Source organism: Mustelus asterias, chromosome 13 (genome assembly GCF_964213995.1).
Source record: "Mustelus asterias chromosome 13, sMusAst1.hap1.1, whole genome shotgun sequence".
In the NCBI taxonomy this organism is placed as follows: domain Eukaryota; kingdom Metazoa; phylum Chordata; class Chondrichthyes; order Carcharhiniformes; family Triakidae; genus Mustelus; species Mustelus asterias.
In genome coordinates, this window is record NC_135813.1 from 104,020,507 (window position 1) to 104,045,328 (window position 24,822).

A 24,822-nucleotide genomic window follows, 5' to 3' on the forward strand; every position below is an offset into this window, starting at 1 on the left:
ACGAGGTCAAGTAGGTTTTTCCCTCTTGTAATATCCTAGTTCTTTTGTGTTCTTACACAGTTGCTGCTCAAAAGCATCCTCAAACTGTTCCTTGGCCCATCCTTCCATCATAACACCAGTGAAGCAAATATTATGTACGTTCAATTAACTATAACTGCAGCAGATATTTTGCTACATCCTTCCCAAACCCAAAGTGACCTTGCTGCCTTCTCAGTAACTCTGAACTTAAATGCTTTCAAAAAATTCAGCCGCATTTCATTCACCAAGGTGGAACTTTTTCAAGGGGTTTTACAGTGTGACCAAGGGCAAATTCTCACCAGCTCAGCAATTCCCAGTCAGTATTTTAAAAGCACAACCTATGGAGATGTGTGGAATCACTCACAACAATTTGTGGAATCCATCCAATGTTTTGGTCATTATTCATAGCTCTATTAACAGCAGCAGAACAGATGAACCGGTCATTTATCTCATTTACTGTTTTTTGGCACCTGGCTGTGCACACATTGGTTGTTGTATTTGCATCAAAACCAACAGCGACTACACATCAATGTAACTCAGGGCATGAAAGGCATTTTACAAATATGTCTTTCTAACCCTGCCCATTAACATCTTTATCTAGCAACCCATCAACTAAACAAAATTCAACTATTCATCCTGGTGAATTCTCTTCTTGCTCGATTTGCAGGTGCCTTTAGCTGGCGTAATGCTCCTTTGCAACATAAAGGCTGTTAAATTTAACTAGGGGAAGACCTCAGATGGCCTTGGAGGATATCACTGAGTCTGGACCTGAGGGACCGGTTTTGGAGTGGACCACCTTGGGATGGGTAGCAGTTACCTAGGCTTGAGAGGCAACAGCACTGGCTCAGAAACACTGTTGGGAGTATACATGCTTTCGTCCCAAGAGAGGAGCTTTGTGCTTCAGGGTGCTACTGCCACTCCCATCAAAATGACATCTCAGCAATCCTGGTAATCTGCTGGAGAACAGATTGTTGCACTGCTGAGAAAGGATGTATCCTCAGGATCAAAATCCTGGAATTCTCTTCCAAACAGCTCTTCAGGTGTACCTACACCACACAGACTGCAGTTGTTCAAGAAGGCAGCTCACCATCATCTTCTCTAGTGCAATGAGGCATGGGCAATGGATGTGGGCATGGCCAACTAACCTACATCCCACGAGTGAATTTTTAAAAATTGGTCCTTTGGCCACTAATGTCCGGACCCAGTCTGGACCTGTATCACAGTCAGCACAGATCTTCATCTGAGCTTTAAAACAGTACTGTGGGTTTGGTTGGTTTCCACCAGTGCTGCAATAGTAGCTGAGACAGTACCACCAGGTGCTGCATCATAGAGCTAGCCATACCTTCCATCATTAAAAAAAATATCTCAAAGCTGCATATGATGTCCTCTGCCACATAGGAGCCGGGACCAAAGATGTGTCGGTTTGGTGGATTGACCATGCTAAATTGCCCCTTAGTGTCCAAAGATGTGCAGAATAAGGGGATTGGCTATGATCAATGTGCAGGGTTACAGGGATAGGGTGGGAGAGTGGGCCAGGTAATGTGGTCTTTTGGAGGGTCAGTGCAGACTCAATGGCCAAACGACCTCCTTCTGCACGCTAGGGATTCTATGCACGAGCACCCCCCTTGCACATTCCTCGGTCATTGTGCATGCACCCTCTCCCCTACCACAACTACTTAGGCTCCGTCCCCTTGGCATTGCCCCGGCACACCTATGATGTTCAACTAGGTATTTCCAGGGTGCCAGGTAGTTACTGCCAGGCTGGCACTGTGATGGGCACTGCCCAGCCATGCCCCCATCCACACAGCAGCTTCAATGGCCTCCAGTCCCCTTCTGGCATGGCCATGGCACTTGGTTCCCGCCACTGCAGAGCAGCAGTGATTCTTGCCAGCGTCTTGTCTCGTGGGCGAAGGAGCCATGCCGAACCCAGTAAGTGGATGTAAATGTAGGCAGTCCTATGTTAATATGCTTCAAGCATTTCTGGTCATGAAGCCCTTATCGCTGGTAAAGAGGGACCGGGATGGTAGCAATCCGATGTGAGTGTTCCCGGCTCGCCATGCTGATCGACCGGCGTGGCAATCAGGTGAGAGCATGCCCCATATCTTTCAGTGGCACAATGGTTAGCACTGCTGCCTCACTAGGGACCCGGGTTCGATGCTTGACTTGGGTCACTGTCTGTGTGGAGTCTGCACATTCTCCCCGTGTCTGTGTGGGTTTCCTCCGGGTGCTCCGGTTTCCTCCCACAGTCCAAAGATGTGCAGGTTAGGTGGATTGCCCATGCTAAACTGCCCCTTAGTGTACAAAGATGCATAGGTTAGGTGGATTAGCCATGATAAATGTGTGGGATTACAGGAATAGGGAAGGGAAAGTGCCTGGGTTAGATACTCTGTCAGAGAGTCGCTGCAGACTTGATGGCCCAATGGCCTCCTTCTGAATTGTAGGGATTCTATGGAGTTTGCACATTACTACTTCAGCTAACCACAATTATTCATTGGCTAAAATATTATTCCTCAGCTAGTAAACAAAAGATATTTGTACGCTGGAATAGAAAAGTGTGAGGTTATAGATCATCATTTTTTCAATGCTGCACAACAAACACTCTGCACAGGTCTTGAAAGCAGATTCCTTTGAAAACTTGAAGTTGTCTTGTACAACTTTGTGAACAAAAAGGAGAAATAGCAAATTAATTTTGTTAACAAGGAAATCAGGTCAGCCCTCCCACCAAGGTGAGCAAGGCCATTAGCACTTTCCAGATAAATCGAAAATCTTTGACTATCCGACAGCACTTTTGGCAAAAACATAACAGAAGGCAAATTTAAAAAGGAAAGCATTTTAAAAACTTTCAGTGGAAAATAATGAACAAAATTGTAACCGTGTTTTTGAGTTCATTCTGCTTTCCTCCACTTCAATTATGACTGCTCGCCTCACACAAAGAAGCCACGTTACCATCATTAGACAGACTTTAGCATTTGGTGTACAAGTCAACTTGCCAAAATAATTTATTTTGCTATTGAAAATATTTTCTGCTTTCATAGGTTCTTCTGACTTAAATGCAAGTGGGTAACTGGGATTTCAAACATTGCCTGCTTTAAACAATAAGTTCCTGGTCCCAACAGGATCATAACGTATTACATAATGAAGCACATATTCTGAGACAGAAGGGATTGCAAAAAAAAACATTGAATTAACAGATATTCTCTGTACAGTGTGAATTCACGATTCGGAAGGTTGCCTGTGAGAGATAGCAAGCATGCATTTCTTAACTATAATGAATAGAGGGCAAATAGATTTGAGTGTTCAGAAACGCATACCTTAACAAAGTCATTTTAAAAAGGCATATAATATTGCAAGATTTATAATCAGTAGTACAGAATATAAAATTTATAAGATTAGTATTTCAGAGGCCACGAATTCAAATCCCTTCCTAGCAGTTTTAAGAAGTTGGAATTCAGTTTTTAAAAAAATCTGGAGATTAAAAATATAAAGGCAATGTTGTGGGAAAATTACCACCGGAGTCAGACTGGAGGTTCAACAATTCAGCTTTATTTCGGACGCGAAGCTTCGGGGAGAAAGGCACTGGCACTCCATAGTACTTTGGCAGCTACCTTCTCAATAATACAATAGGAATGGTTCATTTTTATACTTTTCAGACAATGGATAGTCCGGACATTAGCCATTTAACACATCGCTATAGTTGAGTAGGATCGAAATTTTAACACATTGTTAAAACCAGACATATACAGACATTGGCTTTTAACATCGCATTGTTTCATAGAATGGATACATTTCCTCCTTCAGTGACTATCAATGACTTTGTTTCGGTCTATACACGGTAAGAAGTCTCACAACACCAGGTTAAAGTCCAACAGGTTTATTTGGTAGCAAATACCATAAGCTTTCGGAGCACTGCTCCTTCGTCAGATGGAGTGGAAATTCCATTTCGGAGCAGTGCTCCGAAAGCTTATGGTATTTGCTACCAAATAAACCTGTTGGACTTTAACCTGGTGTTGTGAGACTTCTTACCGTGTTCACCCCAGTCCAACGCCGGCATCTCCACATCGGTCTATACATACAGTAATTGGTTTTCCTGCATTTATGTATTCCCGTTCCCATTTATGGCTAATCTCTTTATCAGACCTTATTGTCCTAGGTCTGTCCTTATCTTTAAAGTGCCTCAAACTCTTACTGGCTTCCTGCTGTGTTTGTTTCCTGCATGTTTAACTTTAAATATCTGTCTGTATTGCATGTTTTAATTTCAAGTAGCTGTCTGTGCTAAAAGTCAGTGCCTGCTTAATGAATCTTTCTCAGGTAACCATTTTATGTGCCAGGCCACCATTTTATGTGTCAGGTACCCATCTTTATGATTTTCCCCACTTCAGGCAAAATGCTGTAGATGTTGGAACTCTGAAATAAAAACATAAAATGTTGGAAAGACTCAGCAGATCTTGCAGCATCTAAGAAGTGATAAAAAGAGTGAATGCATCCCTCCTTGCCAATATACTGTTTTCCTGGAGGTGTAATTCAATACAATTTACAATGCCGTACATCTAGTACCTCATCCAAGTGACTAAAACTCATGTGCAAGCCTCGTCATAGAGAGACTCACAATCAGGTCCAATCATGCCTTCACTTGAGCTCCTTACATATGCACCTCCAGCACAGGCTGTGGGATTTTATCAGCATCAGCTGAAGTACTGGGGCAACTGCAAAGCTGTACTTGGATCTCCTATCTCAGTCTAGATTGAGAGTTGAAACAGGGATGTTCATAGTCCCCGGATAAACTAGATTAGCCATAAGGCAAGCATGTCACATTGCTGGCTAGTGGTGATTGAAATATGATCTGTATGAATACTAATAAACATGCTGTAGGAGTAGTAAAAAGTTACAAATGCAGACAGCAGCAATAAATAAAATACGTAAGACAAGTTTGGAAAATTGAGTTATGCATTGTAATGATAAAAAGGTTTAAAAAGACAAACAGCATAATAAGGCAAAGGCTTAGGTAAAATAATTCTATTAAAAAAAAGACACATACTTAGTAAACTTTTCAATCCAATCCAATCAAAATAAGCCAGATCCCCATTTATTTCACAGGGCACACTTAATGAACACGAATGCAAAAAATAAAATTTGAGTGGAAACAGCACATCTGTGCAAGAGTACCCAGCTACATACAATGGAGAAGTGTTGATTGAGATACTGACAGTTCGCTATAGTCATTCAGTCTGAAAACAGATGCAACATATGGAATTAATCTGCACAAGCCAGTCTGCCACAAGCTCAGAAAAATGCGGCTGGGAGTAAAAGAAAATACTTTGATAAGGACAAATAATATACATCATGGTGTTTTAAGGAACACAAGGGATATCCTACTGATGAATACCTTCATAAAGTAATTCATAAGGTTAGCATTTCTGATCTTACTTACTTACAGGGCAGCTTTCTTTTCCTATGGGTACTACATTATCACAATGTCTTAGCAGTTTAAAATGATTTTTAATTGTAAATTTGTTCAGTTTTATATAGCTAAGACAAAGCATAGCAGACAGAAAGGGAAAATTTCCTGCAATCAGCTGAATAGTGCATTAGACCTGGGCAAAGAGTCATCGCTAGACTTTGAGAAACTGCACATTTATCAACCATTAAAATACTAACAGAAGGATAGGTTTAATGTATCCCACTAAATATGCAAGTCAGCAAAGTGAAAAAAATGCACCAAGGCTAACAAGTCAGCAAACTCAAAATCCACAAAACTCAGTGCATTCAATTAAAAAAATGAATGGTTTAGTAAAACCCAGATATCTTTCCAGACAAAAGCAATTGTGCAATTCCTGCTATAATGCAATCTATGGACAGCTCAAGTGTTTTAAAGACCAATATACCCACAGGGCAGTTGTCCTCTGGCTCGAGTCCAATGTCTGACAAATTCTCAAACCACATTTTGAAACATTCTGTTTATAAGCCTACATTGATTGGAATCCTTACACAGCCGACACACTATCATGGGAACCTGGATACAAGCTATTCAACACCAATCAGGATTAGGGTTGAACTTGTTGCCTTTTTGACTGCTTGATAAATTGCGCTTTACAGATTTATCATTAAAAAGTCTGGGCTACTGGCAACATTAGTCTTGCTTTTGAAAAATGTGTCTCACATTAAGCTCTGTTTGTTCCTGTTCTCCTCCATCAACTGACTGATACACATTCATACTATCACTTTCAGGTGACCTGCAAATGCTGCAGTTCTTGGCTAGATACAAAATAGAATTGGAAAAAAAACTTGCAGTCATACACAATCTTTTGTTAAGTAAATCTAGTTAAATCCCAATCTCTCCCAATTTTCTTAAAAGGAGCAGATCATCACCTACCTGTAAAATGGTCAGCACCAGCCCATTGAATGACCCTTAAAAAAAAACCAAACATTCAAAGTTAGAAACGCAAATAGTAAAATGAAACAACTGGTGGGTGAGTTATTGGTAAAACCAAGCCATTCAAGAAATACAGTCTATATCTGATCATTTCAAGTCATTCCTGTACTCTAAGAATTTGTATTATCCAATCATATGAATAAAGCAAAATAAATAGCTGAACAATATGGGAATTTAGTCTTCAAACTAAACAGATACTTTGAATTAAGCAAATCTAAATTAATCAAACAAGAGAAGGTCATTATCATAGAAATACTGATTGCTGTTGCAGGTTACTACAGTAACTCAAGTGCCTGAAACCATTCAATCCTGTACAAAGAGGCTGGATTTTGGTACTTGTAATTAAAACATTGACATCAGTATTTTAAAAATGCCTTTGGGTATCATCCCAATGATTGCAATCAACAATCACGGTATAAACTACCCCAACAAATGGCATTATTTCAATTAACTTATTAGTGTGCACTTCCGAACTTTGATTCCAAAAGGTTAGGTTGAGATTTAAAGCCTATAGATTTTACTCAGTGCATTCATCATGCATTTGTTTACATGGGCTTAAAAGCACCAAACACTGCATTTAGAGATTAGAGCAGCCAGAAATTAAGTTCTGTGCAGGGTTTCAATGCACACCTGCACTTAGCTTTTAAGGATGGAATGTGTTCAAAAAAATTAAAGCATTTTTAAAAAACTTTATTTACAGCATGGTAATCTAAATAATGTCAAGACAGACTGCAGGCAATTTGCCTCCAGTGGACACGTGTTTAAAACTCGCATACACACTGACTTTACAACCATTTAAATTAATGATTGGAAAATCAGGCATTTAACACCTCCAAATTTCCAAAATGTGCATAATTTACATACACAACGATGAATTGGTTTACCTGGCTTTGAAAAGTTAACAAGCTCTTTTGCATGAAGATGGTATAGTTTAGTTGTCTTTTAGTAGAAAGCAAAATTAAAAACATTGAATTTTACATATACTCTTTTAGGATAACATAACGCTTCACTGGGCTACAAGTAGCAGAATACAGGCTGTAAACACTCCAAAAGATCAGCAGGCAATGAATTTCCAAGCAAAACTGAAAACAGAAAATGCTGGAAATACTCAGCAGGTCTGGCAGCATCTATGAAGTGTGAAGATGGAATTAATGTTTCAGGCTGATGACCTGCAGAACTGGGGTAAGTTGGAAATAACAGGTAGAGGGGTAAGAGGATGGGAAAAGGAACAAAAGGGAAGACCTGTGGGATTGAAGGCAGGAATGATTAAGTCATAGAAAGTGGTGCAAGTCCTAAGGGAGTGATAACGGGACATAGGAACGTATAAATTAGGAGCAGGAGTAAGCCACTTGTCCCATCGAGCCTGCTCTGTCATTTAACAAGATCATGGCTGAGCTGATTGTAACCTAAACCCCACATTCCTGCCTACTGCCGATAATCTTTCACCCCCTTGTTAATCAAGAATTTATCTAGCTCATCCTTAAAACTATTCAAAGACTCTGCTTCCACTGCCTTTTGAAGAAGAGTTCCAGAGGCTCATTGACTTTCTTGCATTAAAAAAATCTCCTCATCTGTGTCTTAAATTAGTGACCTCTTATTTTTAAACAGTGACCTCAGTTTTTGATCCTCTGGCAAGAGGAAACATCCTCTCCATATCCACCCTGTCCGTACCCCTCAGGATCTTAAATGTTTCGATCAAGTCACCTCTTACTCTTCTAAACCTCATTACAAACCTTATCTCTCTGACTTTTCCTCTTAAGACAAGCTGCCCATTCCTGTATTAATCCAGCAAACCTCCTTAAGCTGCTTCGAATACATTTACATCTTTCCTTAAATAAGGAGACCAACACTGTACACAATACTCTAGATGTGGTCTCATCAATGCCCTTTACAACTGAAGCATAACCTCCATACTTTTATAATCAATTCCACTCAGAATAAACAATAACATTCCATGAGCTTTCCTAATTACTTGCTGTACCTGTATACTAGCCTTTTGTGATTCACATATGAGGACACCCAGGTCCCTTTGCACCTCAGCCCGCAGACCCAACAACTTAGTCAATAACACTTCCCTGGTGATTGCAATTTTCCTGACTCTCTCTTTCCCTTCCATTTCCTTATGCACAATTATTTCTGGGATGTTACTTGTGTCCTCTATACAGAAGACCAATGTAAATTATCTCCTTAATTCATCCACCAATGCCCTACTTTCCATTATGAATTCCTCAGACGCACTTTCCATAGGACCAACACTCTTAATTCTTTACTGATTTAATATTACTAGCTAGCTTTCTCTCTCACTCTAGCTTTTCCCCCGTATCAATCTTTTTGTCATGCTTTGGTGTTTTTTTTTTCAATCTTCTGACCTCCAACTCATCCTTGCACAAATACATGCTTTTCCTTTATCTTTAATATTGTCTTTAACTTAAGGATCTTCCCTTGGAATTTATCTTTCACACAGGAATGCGTCTATTCTGTATATTCTGAAATATCCTTCTAAATGTTTGCTGCTGAACCTCTAGTGATCTATTCATTAAGCACATTTGCCAGTTCACTCTAGCTAGCTTTGCTTTCATGTCCTCATAATTGCCCTTAAGTTTCAAATACTAGTCTTGGATGCACTCTTCCCATCCTCAAACGGAGTGTAAAATTCAATCATATTATGATCATTGCTACCTAGAGGTGCCTTCACTATGAGGCCATCAATAAATCCTATCTCATTGTACAATACCAAGGCTAGTACAGCCTGCCCTCTGGTTGGCTCCAGAACCTGCTGTTCTAAGAAGTTATCACAAAAACATTCTTTGAACTCTTCATCTATGTTACCTTTGCCCATTTGATTCTTTCAATCTATATGTAGATAATTATTGGCATACCTTTCTGACGGGCTCCCATTATCTTTTCTTTTATACACTGTCCTACTGTGTAGTTACAATTAGAGACTTTTTGTCTTTATCATTTCTCATCTCAACCCAAACTGTTTCTACATCCTAGTTCCCTTTCTAACGTGCGTATGCCATCATTAATTAACAGAGCCACCCCTCCACCTTTTCCTAACTTGCTGTCCTTCCTAAATATCACATACCCTTCAATATTCAGGTCACAGTCTATGTCACCCTGTAGCCATGTCCCTGGACAAGAGACAAAAGATGCACCTAGAGATGTGAAAGACAAAACAACTAACAAAAATTGGTCAAAAGATGTAGGTTGAAAGGAGCATCTTAAAAGAGGGGAGTTAGAAAAGTGGATTGATTTAAGGAAAGAATTTCAGAGTGTAGGGCCTTGGAATCTGAATGTGCAAACTCCACACAGACAGTGACCCGAGGCCGGAATTGAACCTGGAACCCTGACATCTTTGGAGGGTTGCGACAAATTACAGAGATAGGGAGAGAGAGCAAGGCCCTGGAGGACTTGGGAAACAAAGATGAGAATTTTAAAAATCAAATTAATTTTGTAATATAGTCGATACTAATATGACAGGGCAGCAATGTTATTCGTCACTTCTGGTAACAGAACAATCACAGCTTGCCCTGCAATTCTGTGGAAGAACCGAAAGCAGCATTCAAAAAAACCTGGCAGTGGTCAGCAAAAATCAGCTTGGGGATTGTCAGCTGGTCCTACTCACCATAACCCTGAAATCAAATAAAACAGTGTGGCCTGCAATTGGGCACAGAAGACCTATTTTGTCAATATGCCAAAGAAAGATGTTGTAATGCTCCCAAAAAACGGTGTCCTTAAGTATGGCATATTTTGACAGTCTTTGTAGCAATTTCAAAAGAGCAACGGGAAATTAGTTTGAAAGACCAAAATGATTTTGTTCAAAAAATATTTTTTAAAAAATAAAGTGCAGGTTCATGTTGGAATGAATAGGAATTAGAAAACAAGTAAAGTAGTATTGATTGGTTGTGTAAGCAGGCTTTGATTATATACACCTATAGGAATACTGAAAGACCTTTACAGCTTTCAAGCAAGGAAAAGTATTATATGTAGTATTCTAATAATGCCCAAGCAACAATTCAGAAAAGGTAGTGAACTGCACCATATTGCTTAATTCACAGCATTCTTAAAATAAATTGTTTGCGGAAATGTAAATGCAGCCTTTAAAAGGTTCAACATTTAATCATTTTATGACTTGTCTTTAAGAATACTGTCACAAAAGCCAAGCCAAATAAAATTGGGTATAATGCTGAAATATCTATTAATGTCCTCAATAGCATCTCACCGAGCTGAGCCAATTAACAGTTGACAGATACAAAATAAAAGATCAACATAATATATAAGGGATCTTCATACATAATGGTGGGTGGAATTAAAGCATCTTTTGCAAATTAATCATTTAAAATTCAGGGGGAAAAAAAGCACACTGAACATTACCTTCTGCCAGAGCCAACTTCTTTCCAATCAGATAGCTTTTATCTATTCCTTGGTCATACAGTTCTTCAGATCTCTTTTCACTACAGAAAGTCCTCACAGTACGAATGTTAGAGATGGTCTCTTCAGCCGTTGCACCAACAGCTGCCAGTTCATCCTGGAATTTCTTTTGCAATCTCTTCACAAACTCCCCTGAATAATCAACATAAGTTTAAGTTTATTTGTTAGTGTCACAAGCAGGCTTACATTCACACTGCAATGAAGTTACTGTGAAAATCCCTTAATCACCACACTCTGTTCGGGTACACTGAGGGAGAATTTAGCGTGGCCAATCCACCTAACTAGCATGTCTTTTGGACTGTGGGAGGAAACCAGAGCACCCAGAGGAAACCCATGCAGACACGGGGAGAACGTGCAAACTCCACACAGAAAGTGACCCAAGCCGTGAATCGAATTCAGGTCCCTGGCGCTGTGAGGCAGCAGTGTTAACCACTGTGCCACCATGCTGCCCCTATGTTACACCAACAGATAAACCAACCTATGTAAGCACCATCACAAAAACTGAGCATTTACTGAGTAGCTGATGTATAATTTTCAACTGATTGTTAAAATGCATCATTTAGAAAATGCTGAAACATAACGGCACAGAATTGTATAGATTCTCCTGCTTGGTTATATATATATTTTCTGAAGAATTCACCATCAGTAGATATTGTTTGACTTAAAGTATGCAGCAATGACGTGCTACCAGTCAGCTTAATTATCAAACCCTGAGCTGTAAATGGAGTCTCAAAAGAATAAATGGCACAAACAAGTCCGTACATCAAACTTTGACTGAATTTCTGTGGATTGGAAACATTTGAACAATGATGTTTAATAATAATAGAAAGGGAAAATACTGGAGAAACTCAGCAGATCTGGCCGCATCGATGGAGAGAGAAACAGAGTTATGTGGTTAAGCACAGCGCACTGCACAATAAGTGGCTGATGTGACTAAGACAGATATCCATGATTTCTCAACAACCCACCCAGACATCAGTAAACACTGAGTCAATTGAAGCACTGTTCCTATCGTGAGGGATTTTAATCTTCACCTTTGAAAAGATTGGACTGCTCCATGTAATGCAATGATAGGGCAGGAAGAGTTTAATATTTGAGAGGGGGGGTTCTCACCTGGAGAACTGGCGGAAGCCCCACATCACCTCCATTGAAGAAGATCTGCCATACTAAGTGCCCAGCATCAGGCCTTACCCAGGATTAAGGGCATCAGGGACAGAAATCCCACACCTGAACTGTAGACCAGAGTCCAGCAGCTCTCCATTGCTATCAATGCCACCAGGAGAAGTGACAGCTGCCAGTAATCCACTCATCGGGGGCTCAGGGCAATGAGGAACCAAAGGCTAAAGGTAAGTGAGCATAGGAAGAGGACCGGAGGCAAGGACAATGGGGTGGCTTTATGCAGACCTTGCACCTTCCTGATCCCAGGTGCCTCAATCAGATACCAAGTGCCTTTGAATGAGGGACTCCTCCCTTGTAGCCCACAAGAAAACCAGACATGGCTGGCTTTTTGGGCTTTCTGCATGGCGACTCTCCACTCCTGCTACTTGTTCAATACCAGCAATAGAAGAATCAGGCCCCTAATTGGGTACTAATTACTTACAGGCAGGAAGGTCTTCCAGACGTCTTCTCACCCTGGACTTAATCAGGGCAGAGGCCCGTGACTTCTTGCCTGCTTAAAGGCTCTCACCCCTCCAAATGCACTCCAGAAGGGGCATCAAATTCTGCTCAAGGATGGGGATATAAGCCATCATTACTATTAGCAGCTCAGCACTCTCATATTGATGGGCACAGTACCCAGTTTCCCAATGTCACTAACCACTTTTCTCCTCAACTTAAAAAGGGATTGTTGATATTTTTAAAAAGGAAACTGCAAATATCGACAATCCTGCTAGAAGTAATATAATCATAATAATAGTGTCATTTTTTTGCAATTTGAACTGAGACAAAGCAAACTGCTTAACAATGCAAGGCCACATTTCAAGGTGAAGATGAGAAACAAACAAATCACCCTCAGGGTACTGTGAAGGGAAAGACATTTTCTATAATCCAGACATCCACCAAAGCCGTAACAGTCTAAGAAAGAGATGTTCAAAATGCAAAGTATTGGATATTGAAACAATGGCCGTCACAGACAGACACAGCCAAAACCCCCTGGAAATACATAATGGGTGAAGTATTTCAACATAAGGCTGCCCAACCACAAGAGAGAGATTGCAAGTGACACAGGCAGATTCAAGAAAGTCTTCAGTAGAGGAAACAGGCGAAAGGCCGCCTTCTCTACCTCTCTCCCTCTCTCTCTTTTGGAATAAGCATGTAACTCAGCTTGAGAAGTCAACTCTACCAAAAGCCGATCTTGTAATTATTGCACCATCTTTTATATCTGACCACATCCAAGAAATCTGCTAACCCAAATCAGCTGAAGTGTTTAAAATCTATGCCCAAAGTGCAATCAAAAGAATTCAACTATATATTATTTTACCTTTTTTGTAAATTGACTAACTTTCCTTTAGGGTGTGTGTGCATACGCACATGCATGTCTGAATGACTACATGAGGGCAGAATACTGACTTTGCATTTTTATCATTTGTCTCAGGTTTAGTGACTAATAAATTTGCTCTTTCACTTGTTATGAAACCCTAACTTGCCTTGACGTTCAGAGTGGAGTTTGGAAACTTCAACACTTGATGGGTCTCAAAGCTTTTGCATATACATAGACTGGGACTGTGCTGCTCATGTGCAGATCGGCCTTTTTATTTTTCTTTTCACGCAATGCACTTGTGTGTGAGAAAAATGACATGAAAACCCAAGTTAGATGACCAGGAGCGGAGCATCATCGAAATGACTAGTGTCCCAGACAGGGGGCAGGGAGAGGCCCCAAAGTGAAAGGGCATAGGGAGAGGTCCTAAAAGAAGAGTCCAGAGAGGGGGGCAGAAACATGAAAGGGTCCAATTTCAATTAAAAAAGGAGCAGAGAAAGGAGGCTCTAAAAAGAAAAGGGCTGTGGGCAGACTTTTTTCTAAGCTCAAGAAAAGCCCTGGTAATCAGAGAAGGCTCAGAAGAAGCTCTGAAGATCCTAGAAAGTAGGCAAAAGGTTCGCCTTTCGAACAGTAGTGTTTAGCTTGGCATGGCTAAACCGCTGAAGTTGCATTGGTGAGTTTGTGCGCAGATGCATATTCAGGAGCCTAGCAGAACAGAATTTCGGAAGTTGTGACTGAAACCCTGTGAGGTGGATTGTCATTGAAGTCATCCAAGTTGGAGCGACACTTCCAGAGAATTCCAAAGCAAGATCTTCAAAACTGAAGGTAGCAATCCCTCATGAGAGAGATGTAGCTTCAGTGAAATTGGTTGACTCATGACTTGTTGAGAAATCCATGGACTCTGACTTGATCACATCTGCCATTTCGACCACAATTGGCTTGTTACTTTGCACGTACCTCATACTTATCCTGAATGCTAGATATTATAAATTGTTTTATCCTTCTAACCTTATATAGCAGTTTATTTTTGTTTGCTCAAACTTGTGGAATCACGTGGCCTTCTTCACTAAGCAAGTGACTTGAAACTCAAATTTTGCCTATTTCAAACAAAACATTTTTGGTCCCTAACTGCTTCATACCCACAATTCAGGGGTTTGGCCAAGGATCATAACAGACTCCAGAAAGCCTTGTTTGATTGGCTCCTTATTGCTCACAGCTTCAATAGCTAAATAAAATCTGATTTGGAAAAGGCATATCCTTGTGAAAAAGAAACTTAAACCTTTGCTGTGACCAATCGAGGATGTTGAGTAGAGAGGAATCATTTCACCACTTCTCACCTGGACGTAACAATAGAAATAGCATACATGCAATTGGCAAGAAAGTGAGGAAAACCAATCCTTACATGTAAGGCAATACTATAAAAGTAGGGACAACAGGTCACAGTGCGCCACGAGGTGAAAGAATAACCTTGGTCTGCACACCTCAGAAAAGTGGGTAATATTGCTTTCTCATTTTCTCTGCAACTATAGATTAAATCTCAAGTAGACTGTACCTCCTATTTTATGATACACTAAATCATATTTATTGTCTGAACAATTGGTCTCTTCCTTCAATCTGCAGTTTTTATTAAAGTCTTTGACCCAAGACTTCCAGCTTATGCAATGGTTCACTGCCCTATCCACCAGTCCCAGCAAAAGCTTCAAATGTCCTGCATGTTAATAATTACATTTAAAATGCTATTCTGCACCTTTATTTGTAAGCAATTCATTTCAGATATGTCTTGGAGTTTAGTTATTTCTAAGAGTGAAAGGAATAAATGTTGAATATCTATGAAAATTTCTTCAGGCCTATGATTTCCATGCTAACTTCCTTGAATTGCATCAATGATTTCAATTGTTTTGGGCTATCTTCTGTATGAATCTCTTCCTGACAACAAAGACTATCTTGTTCTGGCAGAAGAATCATATAGAAAATAATGAATCTGCATTGAGCAGAGACAATGTCGCACAGCTATTTCAGCCCTCTGCATACTCATCAAATCAAAGATTTATGGTCTTTATGTGAAACTCCTGTAAGAATTGTTGTGTATGCAGGCTGCCGCACGTTTCCAAATATCACTGATCCATGCATTCTATTTCTCGCCATTCCAACACAGGATTCATTTCCATAATAGTACTAACATACAAAAGATCTAATTTTTCTGCTTAGCATCTTCCAGTAATGAAAGGTTTAATACATTAGCAGAAATGCTACTTTAAAATGCCAATTTGTGACAAATGTATACAGCAATGTTACTAAGTCCCAAGAGGCTTGAGTACTGGGATTCATTTCCAGAGAAATGGAATTGAAAAATGGAGAAGTTACATTAAACTTACATGAACCTTGGTTAGGCTCGGAATATCGTCAACAGTTCTGGTTTCCATATTAAAAGAAAGGATATAGAGGCACTGGAGAATGTGCAAAAAAAAATTAGAATGATACCAGAACTGAGTTGTTATAAGCATCAGGAAGACGACATAGGTTGGGAATCTTTTTCTCCAGAAATAATGACAGGAGAGGTGACCCAATAGAAATCTTGAAGATTATAAAAGAGTTTTGATAGGAAACACATAGATAAGTTATTTCCACTAAGGGGTAGGGGAGACCAGAAACTTTAAATCCATAAATATAAGGTAGCCACCAATAGATCCAATAAAGGTTCAGAAGAAACGTAATTCCCAGAGAGTAGTTAGTTTGTGGCATTCAAGTAATAGTTCAGGAAATTAGCGTAGATGCATTCAAGGGGAAGCTAGATAAACACAACAGAGAAAGGAATAGGAGGATATATTGATGGGATTAGATGATGATGAGTGGAAGGAAGCTCCCATATGGAGCATTAACACTGGCATGGACTTATTCTGTAAATACTATCTAATGTTATGTATTATGTAATCTGGTTGTGGTGGGTACAGCAGCATTAACCCGAATCAAGTTCTATGAAGCAATGTAATACAAACGAAGCAGCGATAATAACGCTGAACACAGCAGTGGGAAATATATTTAACACCAAGGGTAAATTATTAAAAAACAGAAACGGAGAAAAACAAAACATCATGGTAACAAGAGAAAAATGAACAATATACTACAGCTGACTATTAGTTGCTTATGGATGTCAATGTGATCCAATAATCCCAATTTCCTCCCTCCAATAAACAACTTGCATCACGAGACTGAAATTCAACTCACCATATAGGACCCCTCCTATTGCTACAACTGGGACTGAGGCAAGTAGCACTCCAGTCAACGCTGGGCTTACAACAAACATAAGAACTAAAGAACCAATGATCTGCAATGTGTTTCGCAGCAACATGGACAGGTTTACCTGCAATAAAAACATAATGCAAAAAGATGACCTTCCCAATGAAAAACAAAATCTCCCATCATCTTCTAACTTACATACACCATGAGTTTGTTTATATCTCAATTCAGTTCTAACGCATTTTGTGCAGTACAGAAGCCTCATCATTATACAAATTGTGATTGTAAGTTGCACTTGTCATTTATTTACCATCCAGTGATCACACATCAGCTAAATGGAGCATCCAGAACATTGTTACTCTGACACTTATACATGCACACTACATATACACATAAATATACACTAATAAGTGGTATAATTTTGTAGAAAATATATATTTTATACTTTTTGTACTATGAATTATTACATGTGCGTCTTGTATGAGCACATTAGATAGTTACTTTTTGGTGTGCGCTCGACAGAGGAAATACGGTGTGACTTTGTAATAAAGATTGGAGACATGAATAGAAAAGGGGAAGTAAAGGACAAATGTCCAAATTACATTGCTGCTTTTGGTCACAATGCAACGGGAAAAACAGAATGTGCTTTGCATGGGATGATGGACCTTGCAGCACAATCAGAGGTCAGCTAGTCCAGCAAACGTTCATGCAGGAAATGGACTGTTTACAAGTTGAGAATATGCAATTGTACTCAGGGACGCGACCATGCTTAACAAATGAATGGAAGCACTGACAGATGAAATATCAAGATTAACTGAAGCAGTGATACATATGCATTGAGTAATTAACAGGTGCATCGGAACACAGGAAAAGCTCCTGGCTACAAAACATAAAAATAACAAACTTGAGGGGTTTGTTACACAGACTTGAAGATGGCAGAGGGAGAGACAAGAGAAAAGTAGTAACAAGCCATTTGTGCCACTAGACTCTGTGGAAAGCAAGAACCATCTGAAATAAGATACGATTACCATCATTTAAGTATAACTTCTCTTGCTTCATAAATTGTCCTAATACCACTCCATCAGCTGTTTCCTTGTCTGGAATTTATTGCCTAGTCTCTGAATCTCTGACAAAGGGTCATCTAGACTCGAAACATTGGTTCTACTCTATCTCCACAGATGCTATCAGACCTGCTGAGATTTTCCAGCATTTTTCTGATTTTGTTTTGAAGGTTAGGAATCTTGATAATGTGTGGCTGGCCATCATTCACACCAGGAAAGGAAAGCTCCAGTGTTGTGCGATCAGTAGGTTAAAGGCAAATGAAAAGATGTCAGGGAAAGCTAAGAATAATGTTCTATCGATATATAAAGAGAAGTTAGATAACATACCAGACAGTGAGGTCTGGATTTTGTTGACAGAACGTTTACCAAAAAGCAGAACGAGTACCCTTCAAGAAGATAGTTATACTTATTCAAGGGCTAGTGGATGGTACGAAGGTGGAAGTAGAAACATTAAGGGATCGACTGCATGAACAAAGCTGATGATTGGGCTTGAGAAAAACAAGATGTTGAAACAAGTTATGAATGCAGAAAGATCACGAAATTAAACAATTAAAAAACAAGTTCTGGACAGTAAAGCAGAACGTAGTAATGTTACAGAAACAACATTTTACTTATTTACAGGACGATTCACTGATAGTTCAATGGCAGCAACAAGAGGAAGAACTGAAAACATGTACTAAAGGAAATGTACGACTTAAACAGGAATTAACAGATGCTCAAGGCCCCCCAAGGGAAGCTCCCAGACGACCATGTAGAAAATCTCACCACGCCCGACGTCAATTTAAAGTCAAGGTACTGGAAGAACAACAGGGAAAGAACAGGCCTTGCTTCCACAATGACTATGACAGGCAAAGTGGGAGTGATACAGATTGGAATTATCTAGCAGAGGAGGCAGACCATTGAAGCCAGCATGATAATTAACCAGATCCCAAGAAACCTGTTGGATCCAAAGATCAGCCCGGTCCTCCCATAGTGGCTGTACCAGACAACACTGCAACTAACCGCTACAGTGACATAGCGGAGAGAGTCAGATGCCCCACTCCATTAACCCATACCGCTGCATGCATGGGTTAGAGACTATTTAAGATGGGGATAACCCCCTTGATCTCACAAGAAGCTTTTTAAGTCCAATATGACTCTTCATCTCTATAGTTTAGGCAAGGTAAGACACTGGCTGTGGCCTGGTGGCTCACAATAAAAAGTAATATTAACCTCCTTGTGTCCTGCTGTCTGCCATGCCTGTAATGGGACCCACCTGCCAATATTAATCATACCATTTTGCGCCGTTCCTACCCACTGAAGATTGACTTTATTGGCTTCTGTCGTCAACACAGAGCAACTATACATACCTCTTTGATTATTATAGATCAATTTACTAAGTGGATTGAAGCCTTCCCCTTGCGGATTGAATACTAAGTGCATTGTTGCTGGAATTCTTTTCAGTGAAGTTACCTGTAGGTGGGGTCTATCACTACAGAGAAATTATTTTTCTTGGTTGCCAGAATTGTTGAGCATTCACCATAAGTTACATATCTCACATCACCCTCAACCCTCAAGGATAGTGGGGAAAGGAAGTAGAATGTTGAACACTACTTAAAATATTCTGTACAGATCTCCCTGTTAATGGGTTAACATGCTGCCCGTGCACCTTATGGCTATTATAGTCTACCACCCCTACCTGCCCTTCACTTCAAACCCTGCATTGGACCAGAGGAATTTCACACCCAGCAATGACTGGAAGGTTGAGAGAGTTCCAAGGCATCTCACCCTCATGGGTATGGTTTCCTTGACCACGGAACCCTGTAGTTCTAAATGGTTAGAGCAGATGATAGGAGTGTGTGGGAGAAGTCAAATCGATGTGTGATCCAAAATCTGGTAAGATCTAAAAAAAAAATGAAAAAAAAAAACTTTGACAGAAAGGTACAACCATTTGAGTACCAGGTAGGTGATGGAGTCATGGTTTTAAATCATGGGAAAATGATAAAAATCATGGTTATGTGAACCCAGGTGGAATAGGCCATTTCCTATTATTGCTAGGCCTACCCTGGCTGTATATCTGATTAAGTACTGAAAGGAAGGGAAGGACAGGGATAAAGTAAGGAAATTGTATCATATCAATCAGTTAAAAATTGTGAAAGAATAAATACTATACACTTCTTATAAGTAAAGGATAAAGACTTTTGACAGATGTATAACTCGTTCGTGCTATCAAAACCATGATATTAATTTGGTAAGGGAGAATTGAAACTCGGCCTACAACAGTACCCCCGACAGCAACACACTCCCTCCCGTATGTGCTTCTTTAATGACACAAAGTATGGGGAAGGCAACCAATGTAACACAACAGTTTAATGTGATCATTGTGAACTTCATAACTATGGTGAAATGACCTGTGTGTCAATAAGGAAGGAAGGAAGGAGTCAAGATGCAGGGCAACTGAAAAACAGGCAGCATGTAGGAAGTGTGGATTTTGACAGTAACAGATAGAGAATGGAAAGACAGCTGTAGAAATTAATGGTTAGGAGGAGGAGGTTTCCTACATGAGGCAGGATGGCTAATTAAATTGACTTAGGTTCCGCAAATGCAATTTTTCTTAATTCTTCTACCAATCACCCCAAATCTGTGCCCTATGGGAATCGACCTTGCCTTGAGAAGAGGAAATCCTGTCTACTCTGTCTAGGCCCTTCATGATTGAGCACACCTCAATCAAGTCACTCCCGTTGTTTAAGGAAGAGAACCACAGCCTACCCAATCTCATACCCAATCAACTCCAACAAGAGAGAATCGAACTGTCATCCCTTGATTTTCAATGGCATTACTATCGCTCAATCCCCCACTATCAACATCCTGGGGCTTAACATTGACCAGAAGCTGAACCAGACCAGCCATATAAATACTGTGGCTACAAGTGCAGGTCAGAGGCTAGGAATTCTGTGGCGAGTAACCCACCTCCTGGCTCCCCATAACCTGTCCACTATTTACAAGGCACAAGTCAAGAGTGCGATGGAATACCCTCCACTTGTCTGCAGCTCCAAAAGCACTCAAGAAGCTCAACACCATAAAGGACAGAGCAGCCCACTTGATTGGCACACAATCCATAAACATTCACTACCTCCACCAATGACACACAAGTGGCAGCAGTGTGTACCATCTATGAGATGCACTGCAGGAACTCACCAAGGCTCATTAGACAGCACCTTCCATACTAACAACCACTACCATTCAGAAGGACAAGGGCAGCAGACACATGGGAACACCACCACCTTGAAGTTCCACTTCAAGTCACTCACCATCCTGACTTGGAAATATATCCCTGCTCCTTCACTGTCGCTTGGTCAAAATCCTGGAACGGCATCCCTAACGGCATTGAGAATGTACCTACTCTACATGAACTGTAGCAGTTCAAGAAGGCAGCTCACCACCATCTTCTCTAGGGCATTTAAGGATGAGCAATAAATACTGGCCTAGTCAGCCATGCCACATCCCATGAATGTATTTAAAAAATGCAAATCAGAGTTGCCTGACAACCACAAGTAAGACATATATAAATGGCACCAATGTGCGCCCAGTCAAATACTCTTTCTTTTGTTTCAAACCCACACAAACAAAACTGGTATGGTCCAAAACATTATTTCCTGCGAGGGTCCATTTTGTTCCTGAGTCAAGGATTAACTCCTCTGTGCAGGTTGACATTTCAAAAGTCACCTGATTCCCCCACTTTCCTTGAAGCTCTAGTCCATTACTGAATATACTGCCGTGTCCCAGAAACAGTTGGTACAAATTAAACAAGACAATTCTAAAAGAAGTAAAGACATTAGAAATCTTAGTGGCACATTGGTGGGAAGCCACACATAATAGAGGACACCGTCCTTGGGTGAGAATGTTGTTCCTGATTCTTTTGCTTGTTCATCTGACATTGACTGTGTATGTTTTTTTTCTTTATTCTGTTTAAAGTTTGTTACTGAACGAACTGCTAGGTGAGGCAGAATGCTCAATGAAATTACTCTGTTGGGGAAAAGGTGAGGAGGTGATTCATTACATCACATTTCAACCTCAAGGTGGTGACTATAGGAAATGTGAACTTTTTATACCTACCATAATTTGTATGCTATGAATTATTTTATGTGCTTTTGTATGAGCTCATAGATGATACTGACTGCATCGCTCGAGTCAGTCAATCAGAACCACATTGCAATAAGGATTGATAACATGAATACGAAAAGAAGTAGGGGGACAGATCTCTGAACTATGTCACCGGCTGATTGTCATCAAAATGTAATGGGGGTGGGTGGGGGAAAAGAATATGGTTTGCTGGAAATTAATGGGCTGATGGACTTTCAGCCATAATCAAATTGATGCATGGTCAGCAAGTCTTTGAAATTTTATGCAGGAAGGAGTTAACAACGGACTGATTACATGTTGAGGGACACGCTGTTTGGTACATACTCAGGCTTGTAACCATGATTAATGAATCAATGAAAGCAAACCCATGTGAAATAACACAATTAATCAAAGCAGTGACACATTGGCATCGGCTAATCAGAACACAACAGGTAAAAAAAACCAAGGCTTATGAGATTCGCAACACAGATTTGAAGATGGCAGAGGGAGGGACAAGAGAAAAGCAGTCATGATCTGTTTGTGTCGCTAGAATAGGTGGGAAGCAAGAACTATCTGAAACTGACTGCCTTCATTGTTGAGTCTAACTTTTGTTGCTGAACAAATCATCCTAATAACATGCATCAAGTGTCTTGTCTGAAATTTGTCTGATCTTTAAACTTCTTATATAATCTATTATAAGACTTTAAGATACAGGAGCAGAATTAGGCCATTTGGCCCATCAAGTCTGCTCCACTGTTCAATCATGGCTGATAAGTTTCTCAACCCCATTTCCCCATCTTTTCCCCATAACCTTTGATCCTCTTATCAGTCAAGAACCTATCTATCCCTATCTTAAATGAATTGGCCTCTGCAGACTTCTATGGCAATGAATTTGATGGATTCACCACCCTCTGGCTGAAGTAATTCTTCCTCATCTCGGTGTATTCTGAGGCTGTGCCCTTGGATCCTAGTCTCTTCTACTAGTGGAAACATCTTTCCCACTTCCACTCTATCCAAGCCTTTCAGTTTTTTGTAAGTTTCAGTGAGATCCCCCCTCATCCTTCTAAAGTCCATCGAGTACAGACCCAGAGTCCTCAAACGCTTCTCATAGGTCAAGCTTTTAATTCCTGGGATCATTCTCGCGAACCTCCTCTGCACCCTCTCCAGGGCCAGCACATCCTTTCTTAGACATGGGGCCCAAAATTGCTCACAATACTCCAAATGTGATCTGACCAGAGCCAAATAAAGCCTCAGCAGTACATCCCTGCTTTTGTATTCTAGTCCTCTCAAAATGAATGCTAACATTGCATTTGCCTTCCTCACTACCACCTCAACCTGCAAGTTAACCTGAAGAGAATCCTGAACTAGGCTTCCCAAGTCCCTTTGTGCTTCTGATTTCTGAATTCTCTCCCCATTTAAAAAATAATCTATGCCTCTATTCTTCCTACCAAAGTGCATAACCTCACACTTTTCCCCATGTTGTATTCCATCTGCCACTTCTTTGCCCACTCTCCTAGCCCATCCAAGTCCTTCTGCAGCCTCCCCGCCCCCTTAATACTACCTGTCCCTCCACCTATCTTTGCATCATCTGTAACATAGCCACAATACCGTCAGTCCCATCATCTAGATCATTAGTTATGTTCTTATTTAATGCATTTGCCTCCAGTTCTGCCGAAAGAAAACACCAAATAATACACGTTTTGTTTTGTGCTGAAAACATGTCCATCTTATGTTTTTGTTTGTTCTCACACCTACCGTTAAAGTATTCTGAATGATCTGAGTATCAGCTGACAAACGATTTGTTAATTCACCAGTTCTGCAAAAAGAAGAAATTTAATTAGAGGTTAAACATTGACTAAAATTTATCGAATCACTTGAGATGTTGTGAAGTTTACTTGCATACTAATAAAGATGCACCTAAAAAAGTAATTTCAATAGACTGCAAACACCAGCTATAGTTCCCAAATATAAGCATCTGTGCAAAAAATTGCTAAGTAAATGAAAGCACAACATCACAGAAAGAGGTTAATTCCTTGGTACAAATTTTCCTTATGATTTGTTAACTACAGATCCAAAAGCTTCATGCCAGAACTATGGAGTTCCACAATTTCAACAGTGCCCGCTTTTAGCTCGGAGACTACAAGTGGCATATATTGGAACAATGTTACTTGAAATGTAATTATGTAAAATAATTAAGAAAAATACTTAAAAAGTGAAAGGTATATTTTCTCTTCACTCTTAAGGTGTTTCCCCCATGCTACATACTCAAGTCTGGCTCCCTGCACTCAGGGTTATGTCACTTCCAGAGCACCTGTGTAAAGAGTATTTTCTTTGGTCTTCAGAACTTTTTTCACTCTGCCTCTCAAAGATCTCAATACCTTCACTACATGTACCACAGGCAGCCTGGCTGAAATCAGCCCCTAGGGGACATGTAAACCTCCTATCAAATAAGCTTTTCAATTATTTAAACAATTTCCTTTAATAGGATATTCAGAAGAAAAATTCTTAAGTCAGATTTCCAGTAATTAATAGAATAGAGAGAAACTTGGATAAGGAAGTATACTTAACTGAAATTATTCTTGGAATTCAAGTTTTTGTGTGTTATTTCTGAGATTTTAAATTCAAACAGTAACTTAATCCTCAAGACAAGAAAAAAGTAATTGCACCCATGAAAAAAACTCAATGGTAATTTACAAAAGAAATCAAGGCAACACAATGAAAAGTGGATAATTCTCTCCAAGCACTAACTATACTCGATTTTATTTCATGCAACTTCACACAGATAATGTAAAACCAATAAAACAGAGGGGTGGCACGGTGGCTAGCACTGCTGCCTCACAGCGCCAGGGACCTGGGTTCGATTCCCGGCTTGGATCACTGTCTGTGCGGAGTCGGCATGTTCTCCCTGTGTCTGAGAGAGTTTCCTCCGGGTGCTCCAGTTTCCTCCCAGAGTCCGAAAGATGTGCTGGTTAGGTTCATTGGCCGTGCTAAATTCTCCCTCAGTGTACCCAAATAGGTGCAGGAGTGTGGCGACTATGGGGTTTTCACAGTAACTTCATTGCAGT

General features: G+C 40.1%; 1 protein-coding gene across 1 annotated transcript in view; it reads right to left on the reverse strand.

Annotated features, from left to right (window-relative positions):
• The window catches only part of LOC144502308 (uncharacterized), a 164,861-nt gene that overhangs the window by 108,548 nt on the left and 31,491 nt on the right, over positions 1–24,822 (reverse strand). Inside the window, exons 7-10 of the mRNA XM_078226119.1 lie at positions 23,513–23,573; positions 16,584–16,719; positions 10,826–11,014; positions 6,389–6,423 (exon numbers count right to left, since the gene is read on the reverse strand). Coding sequence (XP_078082245.1) covers positions 6,389–6,423; positions 10,826–11,014; positions 16,584–16,719; positions 23,513–23,573 — 421 coding nt within the window. The remainder of the gene's footprint in view (positions 1–6,388; positions 6,424–10,825; positions 11,015–16,583; positions 16,720–23,512; positions 23,574–24,822) is intronic.